The sequence below is a fragment of the Monodelphis domestica genome, chromosome 1, assembly GCF_027887165.1.
Source record: "Monodelphis domestica isolate mMonDom1 chromosome 1, mMonDom1.pri, whole genome shotgun sequence".
Lineage (NCBI taxonomy): Eukaryota > Metazoa > Chordata > Mammalia > Didelphimorphia > Didelphidae > Monodelphis > Monodelphis domestica.
In genome coordinates, this window is record NC_077227.1 from 582,383,123 (window position 1) to 582,395,842 (window position 12,720).

The window sequence follows — 12,720 nt, forward strand, 5'->3', positions numbered from 1 at the left end:
CCCCAAGGAGCATAAAGCACTTGATAGACTCTCTTTCATCCATTCACACAACATTCCTGTGAGGTAGGGCCAAGGCAGAGATTATCATCACTATTTTACAGATGGGGAAAACTGAGGAAAGGGACCAGTCAAAAGTCCCATAGTAAATAGTAATAGAGCTGAGATTAATGTCCTGGCTTTGTCCACTAGATCATGCTTCTTTTAAACACAAACACACACAACCAAATTGCAGTAAGGTTGACAGTTTTACAGAGAGGGATTGAGGATAACAGAGAAACAACTGCACAACAGTGTCAGCAATGAGCTATCCACAAAATGACCAACTTAAAGATAAAATGGGAAAGGAGCAGTTTCCACGTTCCCCACAGAAATCAAAGGGATGAGCAACATCCTGACCTTTCCATTGCATGGCGGGGAGCCACGTGAGGTGCAGAGAGGGGGTTGTACCGGAAATGTCCCAGCAGGTGGCAGCAGAAAACACAATTCTAAACAGACAGAAACCTCGGCAGGGTTCCCCAACCCCGTGGAGGGGTGGGCCTGACTTTAAATAGAAAGAGCCTTGGGAAGGCAGAGATCTATCTGTGATGTTGCCAAGGGAGAGGCTTGGATGTGGCCTCAGGACTTGGTGTGTAGGGCCCAGAGAGAATCGTTCTTGCTGTGGGTCAAGGAGTGGTGAGCCCCAGGGCCTAGGAAGGTGTGTATCCCTGAAACCTTAGCTCAGAGAGCTGACCTGCATGGCCTTGCTCACACACTACCCCCTCCAACCCTCTGGTCCCCCCTCCCCCCAAGTCAGCAGCCAGTACTTGCCTGAATCAACAACTTCCTAGGAGGAAATGATCTATTGTGATGGACTGCTTGGGCCTGGGCCTGGTGCCCAGCCCCACTGGTGTACTGGCAGAAGGCTCCTGCCTGCTCCTAGGTACTGGGGCTATCCCTAGACCATCCCAGAACACTAGTGGCCTCTGAGAGGATTCAGAAGAAGACATAGGACAAATTTTTCTTGATGTCTTCAGGGCCTAAGAGAGCCTTGCACTTATAGTAGGTATTTAATACATGTTTGTTGAATTTAACTTAATTGAATGAAAGGGTAAATAGGAACTGTTGGGCATATATGCCCTTTACATAGACAGTGTAGCCCCAGTGCATATTAATCTCTTTTTCTCAGGTAATTCCCAAAATTCCTCTCTCCCTTTTCATACAACCCATATAAAACTGAAGCAGCAGCAATTTTTATTGAGGGACCTAAACTGAAAATAGATTTAGAACATAATTTAAAAAAATAAAACAGCAAAAGTAGCAAAAAAATATATGACCTTTTTTTTAAACTTTTTTCCTTTTTTTTCCTTTTTTCTTTTTTTTCAATATATAGCAACTGATATCTCCCAGCCACTAGGAGCGCCCTACCCAATGGGTATATCTCTGGTAACAACCCTTTTAAAAAGACATGTAAATATATACTCAGATTTATACACTTTGTGTTTTCTTCATAGCTATATACAAAGCCCCAGGATGGGGCTGGACCCCAGGGCCAGATTGCCCCCAGCCTTTGCCCCACCATCTGGTACCAGGTGTGTTTGGTCAGCAAAGCAAATTAGTATTATAATTAATAAGCCACTAGTACCACCCTTCTGGAGCTGAGGTCACCTACAGTGGGGGCCTGAGGCACTGACTGACCTGCCCATGCTGCAGCCTGAGGACCAAGCATCTGCCATCAGCATGTGGAAGGTTAGTAGGGTAGAATAAAAACAGGACCAGAGAGAGCCCAATTAGCCTTCACTTCCATTCCCATTCCCCACCCTCACTGCCTTCGGGGCAGGGAGAGTTCCTGGTCCAAGCTTAAGGGGAATGAAGTAGCCAACAGGAAGTACCTCTTTTTCCCTTTTTCACAGCAAAGGGGGCTGACATTAACTGATGGAAGGGAAATCAGCTCAGTGGGATAGATGGCAACAAAGGGAAGGCCTTGAATTGTGGGCAGCCAACTCCTGTGGGCAGGGAGAAGGAAAAAGGGAAGGGAGATGAGCCCAACCAGGAGTTAAGGGTGAGGATATCAGTTTGTGGAGGAATGTCAGCGCCGTTTAAGTCCCCCATTGGCCAGCTGGGTGGGATGTCGGGGCAGGCAGGGCTCCTCAGGCAATGGGTCATGGGAGAAGACTGAATCCTCTCCAGAGGAGCAAGTAGAGCTGCGAGTGTCTGGAAAGCTTGGTGAATACTGGTCCAGCGGTACTGACAGGTCCAAGTACTCCTATGACAGGTATAGAAAAATTTCAGTGAGCTTAGGGCAAGAGAGGCGTGGCGTTTTCCTCTCTTTAAAATAAGGCAAATCTAAGGGAATCTAAAGAAAATCTAAGGGAATCTAAGGAAAAATTAAGACACATTTGAAGGAATTGAAGGGAAGGGTAAGGGATACCAAAGTTTGGAAAATTGAAGAGCTAGGGAGAAAGCTTTTTCAGTCTTGTAGAGAAGGCATTCATGTGGGCTGCTGTAGCCCAAGAAGGGACAGTTGTACCTGGTTAGAGGTCAAGGCCACAATTCGATCCAGGTCCTCCACAAGCTGCTTGAAGGTAGGCCTCTGAGAGGGAATTGCATGCCAGCAGTCCCTCATCATCATGTACCTGGGGCAAGAGTAGGGAATGGGAGGTGACCAAGCAGGTTTGGGTATAAGAGGAAGAAGGGAATGATTAGAAAGAAAAGGGCTTTCTCCCTCGAACCCTGTTATGACCCAGCAGCTTCTCCATTCCCCAGGTATTTTCATTCTCCTCCCACGGCTCCCCCATTTTGGCCCTTGTGCTCACAGTTCATTGGTGCAATTGCTGGGTTTGTCCATTCGATGACCCTCCTTCAGCAACTTGAAAAGCTCCTCTACAGGCACACCAGGATAAGGGGAGCCTCCCAGTGTGAAGATTTCCCACAGCAGCACCCCGAATGACCACCTGTAAATCAGCACAGATTCAGTGGGTTTGTATAGGCAGAACTAACTGGTGGACAGTGCCACCCAGGACTGTTTACTCTAAAGTACCACATGCCCATCATGCCAAACTTAGCAGGTTTCTGAGAGCACTAGAAGGTGATTCATTACTTTTAGATTTGACATGGCTGCCCAGTTCCAAAGTGAGCTGATGTAAATTATTCCCTGCTAGGCTCATCCGCAGGCTTAGATTCTACTTAAGGTCCAGGGGGATCCTTATTAGTTCTGAGAGTAGGCAAGACCTCCCTGTGCTCATACCTCTGCATCCCACATTCTAGCAACTACTTCCAACTCACACGTCACTCTGGTGTGTATAGATCCGGTCAAAGAGTGCCTCAGGAGCCATCCACTTCACAGGCAGCCGACCCTACATGGAATACAGTGAGCATGAAATAACTAAATGAAATCAGAGGTGTGCGAGGAGGCAGTAGAGATGGACAGAGATCAGAGGGAGTATCCAGAGTACCATCTGGGAAGAGCAGCCTCCTCTAGGGGAAGACTGCACTAAGGTTGCAGTTCTACAGGTGTAGAAGAAGAGAAGAGAAGATTGAGTAGAAGGGTAGGACTTCTCAAGGTGGATGATGGGAGTAAGAACCTTAGAAGGGGAAAAGCAGATTATCTGGAATACACTTACATTGGTTGTCTTTTTGTAGTAGTCAATGTGATGGATGTCCCGAGCAAGACCAAAGTCCGCAATTTTCATCACATTGTCTTCAGTCACCAAGACATTTCGGGCTGCCAGATCCCGGTGGATGCACTAAAGATGGAGGCAGAAAGAAAATTCTGGGGTGTGAGGAGGGGAGGCTTTAAGAACCATTTGCTTCATAAATCCTTTAATCAGCTGCCTCCTTCCCTCCATACTCTGCATAATCCTATTCATATTTCATATATCCAACAAATGACCTCTTCTAAGACAGTATGCATAGCACATGCCCATATCCTATGTCCTCTTCCTCCTACTCAATCATATCGTCCCTTTGCTTCTCCAAAACTCTACTCCATCCTGACTTTCAGAATTTACAGGGAACTAATGACGAATCTCAAAGGCAGTATACAGTCTTCAATGAACACGTGGTGAAAGGTTGTGAACAGACATGGAAATACAGTGAATTAATCTCTTAGAAACATGCTTAACCTCACTAATAATTAAAGGAATGAAAATGAAAGTAATAGGATGCCAGTAATTTAGCAAAAAAAAAGTGTGAAATCTCAATATTGTGGGAAACAGGTTACGCCGTAGTGGTAGCATTACAAACTGATGTTACTTTTGGGGAACATAATCTGGCAACAGACAGCAAAAGCCATAAACCTGGTCCCATCCTTTGGCAATCCTGTTATCATTATCCAGTCTAGTTATTGCCACTGCTTTACAGATAATCGCTGATATATAGTGCTTTAAAGTTTGCTGAACACTTTGCAGATACTATCTCATTTGAACAACCCTGTGAGGTAAGTGCTACTATTGTCCCTATTTTGCAGAGGAGGCAACATGATTTGCTAATGCTAACAGCTGGTAAGATTTAGGGCAAGACCTGAAATTTTACATCCTGATTCTAAGTCCAGTGTTCTTTACACAGTCTAATTTTGGTGAACAAAATTTGGTGAAATGGCTATATAGACTGTGGCTGCTTAAATAGTAATAAATAGTTCAATGATGTGATATTGCTTTAAAAATGTCAGAATGCAAAAATAAGGAAATTTCAGTACTAAAGTGACAATAGAATTGGGATTATCATATGTACACTTTGTCCACATGTAAATATGGGAGGAGATAGAGAAGATGGATTTGATTGAAAAAAATTTAAAATAAGTATGTAAAGAAGACTATAAAAATGTGAATATATTCTCAAAATTCATGATGTATAAATTGTTATTGATGTGTTTTTGTTGTAAAATTAAAATGTAAAAACAAAACAAAATGCCAATTTTGTTGATGATGCCAATTGCAGACTTTATTTATTCTAGGAGGCCTAGCCTTTATTGGTATCTTCCCACAAATATTTAGGATTCATGTAGTATACTGATATAGTTACATTTTGTTGTGTATGTCTTCATGTGTTATGTATATGGTGGAAATAGTGCTGGATGTGAAGTCAGAACACGACTTTAAATTCTGATTCTTCTGCCAACTGACTAGCTGAGTCAACTTAAGAAGGGCATCTAATCACTTTAGGTCTGAATGTCCTTATCTACAAAATGAAGGGCTTGGACTAGTTGATTCTCAAGATCCCTTCCAACTGTAACATTCCTGTTTTATGATCCCTAATAATTCAAATATATATGCATATATGCTATAAACACATAATACGCATAAGTCCTGTTTCCCAAGTATATCACATGTTCCTTGGGACCATAAACTCAATGCTAAAGTATCTCTTCAAAGTGTCAAATACTGTATATATAGTTGGTACCTAATAAATTATAATTTGAGAGAATTAATGAATGTGTATTTCATGAAGACTAATTGAGGATTCAGTTAATATTTGAAGCTTAGGTAATATTTGAAGCTGGTTGACAAGCTCAATTCAGAACTAGAGAATGTTATTCCACTCCCCACCCTCTACCCTTACACATAATCCATTTAGCCTGAGATTCCACACCTTCTTGGAGGCAAGGTACTCCATGCCCCTGGCCACCTGGTAAGCACAAGACACTAGGTCCTTGGAGGAGAGCTGCTCTTCTGGGGCATGGCTGGGGTTGTAACAGTATTCGAGCCCAGGGGGCCGCCTGGCCTGCAGGTACTCTCGGAGGTTGCCCTTGGAGGCGTATTCCACAATGACATACAGAGGGCCTGGTAAGCATAAAGAAAAATAAGCTGGAAGAACAGTTTTTAGGTCCCATGTTTATCTCCCTTCCTCTTGCTGCTTTGCATTGGGGGTTCATGCCACTCTATGAAGCACTCTTTTAAAGGCCCAGAATGGTCCTGGGCATCCCACAAAGCAAATTGAGGCAAAACCCTAATGCATAAGTAACAAAGGATACTGGGGAAATAGTCTCATTTCACAGATGAACGATCTCTCCAGCTCCCTCCCCACCTTAAAACCCTAGGCAGATCTAGCTGCCCAAATGAGAACTAGCACTCATTCTCTGTCATACACACACACACACACACACACACACACACACACACACACACACACGTGTGCGTGGCATGCACACCATCAGCAGTCTGAATCCTGGACTGGCTAGGCAATATTGTCTCCATTTCCCCAAGAATGGCTCAAACAGCTTATTGCTGATATGCCCACATGGATACTTCCCTAAACCTGTTCTGACAAGCTTCAGGTCATACCGTCCTGTGTGCAGGCCCCCAACAAGTTGATAATGTTCTTGTGTTTCCCAATCATCTTCATCATCTCCATTTCTGAGATCAGATCTGACAGGTCCTTCTCTGTTGCATCCGCTTTAGATATAAATCAGAAAGACAGACAAGACATTTACTTTAGAGTGTAAGAGTAGAGCTAGGCCCATGGGGCCCCATGAGCTAAAAGGTCCTTATCACTCCTTCAGGAGCTTTTCCTCAGGATTCCCTTCTTTCTCCTCCCCCTCCCCCCACTTTATCACCTTCCTTCCCTATGCATATACATAGGGAATACATGTGGAGGTGGTGAAGATGGGGCTGAAGGTAGGGAAGAAAGCAAAAGGAATAAAGCTGAGGAAAACAATAGGATCTTAAATAATCTGACAACAGCCTAGGCCAGTAGCAAATGGAGAATACCCCCTACTAGAGAAATATCCCAGAATATTCCTAGAATGGGAAATCAAGGGCATGAGAAAAGAGCAGCAGATAAACTGGAGAGTTCCTGTTGGCCTGAGGCTCATACCACTGGGAAATGAAAAGAAGCATCTTTAGTACAACATGTCACTTACATTTCAGCATCTTCACTGCCACCTTGGTCACCCGGTTGGGTTTGTCTTTATCCAACCCAATGGCCTCTGCCAACACTACTTGTCCGAAGCAGCCCTCACCCAGTGGTTTGCCTAAAACCAACCTGTTGAATAAAGATTGTGGAGTGAGACGGAGTTTACTGTCATGATACAGTGTGGACACTTACTTTACCTTTCAAAATAAGTCCTAAAATAAAGGACCAAGGAACTTTATAGGAAGCTGAGGTTGGAGAATTACCTGTCTCGGGGCAGTTCCCAACGGGGATCCTCAGGAAGTTCATACTCAGAGACACCTGCCAGCATAGGGGTCCCACTGGAAGAAAGCCTTGATGGCCGAACCAGTAGGACCCCTGAGTTCATAGAGGCACTGGAATCAGCAGACACCTGTAAAAAAGAGTGGGGTCACCCTTCTAGGAAGTAGAAAGGGGGTAGGAGGCATGAATAAGTTATTCCTTCTTATGGCCAGACTTCCTCAATATTTTATCTACCTATCTACCTTTAAGGTGGCATGAGAGTGGAAAGCGTCCTAGGATTCCAAAGACACATTTTATACCCAGAATTACCCCTGTCTACTTGAATGACCTTTTGTAAATTGTTTAACCCCTCCGAGCCTAAGTCTTCTATCTGTAGAATGAGGAGGTAGGGTTTAGATAATCTTTAAGATCCCTTAGAGTCATAGCATTTTATACAAGTCTATCCCATCACCCCAGCAACAATTTTACCTTTATACCACATAAGGGGACCAGGTTCCTGCAAATGACCTTTCAGCCCAGATGAGAGATTCTTAACCCTTAAAACATCTCTTCTTCCCAGAATTATAGCCCATTTAATATTTTTTATTCTACAAAATTCCTATAAATTTTTTCTAGATGAAAAGGAGATCTCAGTATGTATGCTTGCATCCTTGCACCTCTGATTTGTCCCTAGGTCTTCCACATATGTAGCTGGAAGTCTTTTTAGGCATGACCTTTGAAGTCATCCTGGACTGTCTGAAGGGCATGCCCTGGTCCAGACAACACAATCCATGTACTCAGTTAAGTCAAAGGCTTGGAGATAGGTCTTTGGAAGGGAGATTGGTAGGGAAACAGTAGGTGGAGAAGCTCCATCTCCTAGAGCAGTTATAACTTGGAACCTTAGCTGTGTTGGCCTCAGAAGTAGGGAGGCAAAGCTAGGAAATAGTAAGGGAAGTTGAGGGCACAAGATTAGATTTGGAGAGTGGTGGAATAGACAATGCTGGGGATAGGTGGGAGACAGTGTGAACCCCCCATCTACTTTCTGTTACCTGTCTGCGCAGGGGGATGCTCTTGGCCAGCTTGTGCACAGCCATTTGGCTGTGGAAGTCGCTCTTTTTGGTACCACTCTTCATCTTGTAGATGATGACAGATCCCACCATACAGGAGATAAGGAAAGCCCCCGTGCAATAGATGATGATCTCCAGATAGACAGGCGAGGTCATCACTGCTGGTCTCTCCTCCAGGGCTGAGTCGGTGTGAACAGGGTGTCAGCAGGCACTGGGGGGGTACCAGCCTCCTAGGGCCCCAACTCCATAAGAAAAAATGGCCCTTCCCTATTTCCCTTTCCCCCCAGGGGAATTACAAGAATGGAGGCTGGTCAGACCCTGGCCCCAGTCACTGAATAGATTAGGCACCTCCCAGCTCTTGAAACTCCCGGAAGACTTCCATCATGAATATAACTGCTTCATGCTCCATGTCCTATCCCCAGGAAGGGGGAAGCTCTCTAAACTGGGCTGCCCTTTTTGACTAGAAATGTTCTTCAGAAAACAGATGAGCAGGAAAAAGGACATAGACACATGTCTTGGCTCTGCTGCTGAATATGGATCTAATACCTCATCTTTCATTCCTGCTCTTTATTATTGCCTTCATATCACATCAAACCAAAATAACAATGTTTATACTCTCAACTCTACCCTAATCCCAGACCAAATTCATGTATGTGCATTTAAAAAATAAAGTTTAGAAAATGTTCTGGAAAGAATACCCCCTCCCCAACCCATAGTTCTGAGAGACTTCCACTTAATGCCACCTCCCACAATCAAAGGAAGGAGGGTTGGGAAAGATCTACTTCTTGTCCCTCTTCATACTTTCCTCAACATCCCCTTGCACTATTTCTTGAACACAGATTATGGAGCATTAAAAAAAAAACCCATACACACAGTTACCACTTCTGCCTCTCTACACCTCCCCTGCACCCCTGAAATGGACACCCTCTGAGAACCTTCCCCTAGAAAATCAGGATGCCCAGTCTTGGTTCATTAGGACAGCCTGGAAAAAAGCTTCACCAAAGTAAAGCAAATAACGGAGAGAAGATTTTGTTTTTTTTCCTCAAGGTCAAGGGACATAAACAACCAACTGGGAGGGACATAAGGAGGACAGACAGAACAATGACAGCCACAATAACGGTGAACTCTTCCCTGCGTCTAAGTGGGATATTAGCAGTCTTTGCTTTGGCCTATGATACTGGCATGGCATGAAATAAAAGAAGGTGGCGGCAGTAGCAGCAGCAGCAGCAGCAGCAGTAACAATAAAACTAAAAAGCTTCCAGAATCCCCATGCAGTAGACTTCCAAAGGCAAGCAAGTGGTCCCATCCCCAGGACACAGAGTTCCATCCCACCACCTTGAACAGGCTCCTTCCTTTCCTATCCAACATCAGGTCACATCTAGCTTCTTGGGGGCTTAGTTAAATAGGGAAAATGGGTATGTGTTGTCTGAGAAAGACCATGCTTTAGATTCCTGAAGTCAATATGCTTATTATAGGAAATGGGTATATGTTCCTTCAAATGCAGAGAAGATTGGGATAGAAGGAAGTCCCTGGCACATAGTGGTTCTTCCCTTTAAACCACTTAGGTTTGGGGGTAGGGAATGGAAATTAGATATGTCTGGGGGATCCTCAATCCCAAAGAGGGAAGTTTAGTTAGGGACTTTGGTCGGGGGAGGAGTATCAGACATAAGAATGGAAGGAGTCTACTCTGGAAGGGCACCCCACTGCAGGTTAAATCCAGACCACAAGCATGCATTGCTTTGGCCAAGGAGAGAGCCAGATATGGACATATGGACAAGAGATTCCTTGTTCTTGTGAAACAGGAAAGCTTCTGACTCAGCAGAGAGCTAAATTCTCATAGCTGGAAAGAGCCTGGCAGTGTTGGTGATGGTGGGGTACTGCCAAGGTACGGCATGGGGCAAGGCCTTGCCTGTTGGTTGCATACCCCCCTCCTCTTTCTCCTCATGGCATTAGGCTTCTCCAAGACCTGCAATGCATGCTCCCCCCGTGCCCGTGGTAGGGGCGGGACATCGAGAGGAGAAGTACAGTATATACCTTCCAGCACGGTCAACCATGCAGAGTGATGGGAGAGTCCGATAGAGTTACCCGCCAAGCATGTATACTCCCCAGCGTCCTCAAAGGAGACATTCCTTAAATGTAGCACTTCCATCTCTTTGTCAGTGGTATTAACACCGGCCGTCTAAAAGAGACAACAGAGGCAAAATGGACAAGCACGGAGCATGAGATCTCCAGGAAGAAGAGATGGTGGGAGAAGGGAAGGAAAGAAAAAAGGTAGGCAGAAGAAGGAAGATGAAAAATGCTCCCCAGTATCTCGTTTTTGCAAAACAACAGAGAGAGAGAGAGAGAGAGAGAGAGAGAGAGACAGAGAGAGACAGAGAGAGACAGAGACTCTGAAGGAAAACTCTGGCAGACCTATGGAGAAGATGGCTAGTTATAACCCTTCACCGGATGCTGGCACCCCCTGCTCCATCCAAGCATGCTGGCAATGGGTGGCATGGAGAAATGGGGCCTGGTAGGCAGTGGGGGGGCTGTTTGGTTTAATGGAGAGACAAGGTGAGAAGGCACACACATGAGGAAAGGAGGATAGCCGGATTCATACACAGCTCATGAAGGCTGGGTTGAGATGGTAGTACCAGATCTCATCTTCTGGCATGTCCCCTGGACTAATCTGATATTTATATCATAATTTTAAGGTTAGCAAAGGGCTCTCTGAAGTTCACAAAAGCCCTTTGTAGTAGGTTCTAATGGCTGTATACACACCCATTTTCTAAAGCAGGAAACTGAGGCTCAATGAGACTTAAATAACCCATATCTTGTAACTCCAAATCCAATGTTCTTTCTCTTACACCACACTGCCTTTAGCATCATAATACACTACAAAGTCTCTCTCTCTCTCTCTCTCTCTCTCTCTCTCTCTCTCTCTCTCTCTCTTACACACACACACACACACACAGAGCAAAGGAACAACACATAAGGCAAAGGGATCAGCAGGAACCAACATAACACCAAACCAAACCAGCCACCCATGCCAGGCATTTTTCCATGGCTCTGGGTACCAGAAACACAATAGGAAAACAGGGAGAGGTCGGGGCTAGCTTTTCCATTTGCCCCAGTGGTTTGGGCCTAAATCAAATTCCCGGCATAGGATGGCCCCATCTCCCGGTTACCTTTTGCCACAGGTCTGGTGACAGTGAGCCACGCAGACTGGCGAGCTTCACCAATATAATTGGAAACCTTACACACATACTCCCCGCTGTGGGCCTCTGTCACATTGAACAGGGTCAGCACTTCCGCATCTGAGCTATTAATCCCCGAATGCTGGAATAAACCAATTACACACCAGTCAATTGGGCAGACACATGTGCACTGCCATGCTTAGCCCCTGGTGGCTACCAGGCAGGTGCAAGGAGCTAAGGGAAAAGGGTGATTAAATGAAATTTGTCATCTTTTCTCATTTTTACATGATAAGATCAGTTTCCCTTAATGGTCAAGATAAACTCACTGAAAAAAAATGAACATAAAAATCCCTCAAAAACAAAATATTAGCAATCCCCCAATAAAATATTTGTTTTATTCTATATTCCATATATACACACATATAGGTACGTGTGTGTGTGTGTGTGTATTTAAATTCAGTTGTTTTTTTCAGGCATGTCTGACTTTCTGTAACTCCATCTGGGGTTTTCTTGGCAAAGATACAGGAATGGTTTGCCATTTCCTTCTCTAGTTCATTTTGCAGATAAGGAAACTGAGGCAAACAGGGTTAATTCATTTGTCTGGGGTCATACAACTATAAATGTCTGAGGGCAGATTTGAACTCAGGAAGATGAGTATAACTCCAGTTCTGACACTTTATCCACTGTACCAGCTCGCTGCCTATTATCTATCTATCTATCTATCTATCTATCTATCTATCTATCTATCTATCTATCTGTCTGTCTGTCTGTCTGTCTATCTGTCTGTCTATCTGTCTATCTATCTGTCTGTCTATCTGTCTGTCTATCTGTCTATCTATCTGTCTATCTATCTGTCTGTCTGTCTGTCTGTCTGTCTGTCTATCTATCTGTCTGTCTGTCTATCTATCAGTATATCTATATGTAGGTATGTACATAAATAATTCTAGGACTGGATTGGGGACAGTGGAAAGAGATCATGGCTGTGACTTAAATGCAGTCCCATTTATGTGCAGGACCAGTTTCAGAACCAATGGCAAGGTCAGGTTTAAGCCTGGGACAGATGGGCTGCAGAAAGATGAGGGACATTTAGTTCAAGGACAACGATATGAACATTTTTGACTTCTGGTGGCTTCCTATTACAAGATCCATTATGGAGACTTTAACAATTTCTTCCCTAGGATTAGTAAAGAAGAGTTTTAGGGGTGAAGGGAATTTGGTGGAGGAAGGAGGCAGAGAAGGAACACAATACTCTTTGAGGAAGTTAGTCCTTGGGAGCAAGAGGAAGAGAGATGCCTTTTCTGTGATTGAGAATTTGTAAAAGTAGTATTTTGCTAACCTGAACTAGATATTTTATCTGACTGTGCCCTTGCTCTAAGACCAGTTTGAAGGAG

The 12,720-nt window shown here is 44.3% G+C and overlaps 1 protein-coding gene across 7 annotated transcripts in view; it reads right to left on the bottom strand.

Annotated features, from left to right (window-relative positions):
• Positions 1–1,207: 1,207 nt before the first annotated feature.
• FGFR1 (fibroblast growth factor receptor 1) overlaps positions 1,208–12,720 on the bottom strand; it is a 73,647-nt gene continuing 62,134 nt past the window's right edge. For 4 of the 7 annotated variants that reach the window (XM_056813524.1, XM_056813523.1, XM_056813521.1 and 1 more), the window contains 11 exons: positions 10,188–10,332; positions 8,129–8,332; positions 7,092–7,236; positions 6,836–6,957; positions 6,258–6,368; positions 5,566–5,756; positions 3,600–3,722; positions 3,262–3,332; positions 2,793–2,930; positions 2,507–2,612; positions 1,208–2,242 (listed from right to left, as the gene is read on the bottom strand). In XM_056813524.1, the coding sequence (XP_056669502.1) occupies positions 2,066–2,242; positions 2,507–2,612; positions 2,793–2,930; positions 3,262–3,332; positions 3,600–3,722; positions 5,566–5,756; positions 6,258–6,368; positions 6,836–6,957; positions 7,092–7,236; positions 8,129–8,332; positions 10,188–10,332 (1,533 nt within the window). In that variant the 3' untranslated portion in view covers positions 1,208–2,065. Of the gene's footprint in view, positions 2,243–2,506; positions 2,613–2,792; positions 2,931–3,261; positions 3,333–3,599; positions 3,723–5,565; positions 5,757–6,257; positions 6,369–6,835; positions 6,958–7,091; positions 7,238–8,128; positions 8,333–10,187; positions 10,333–12,720 lie in introns of all 7 variants that reach the window. The other 3 variants (XM_056813525.1, XM_056813522.1, XM_056813520.1) reach the window with 1 other exon arrangement.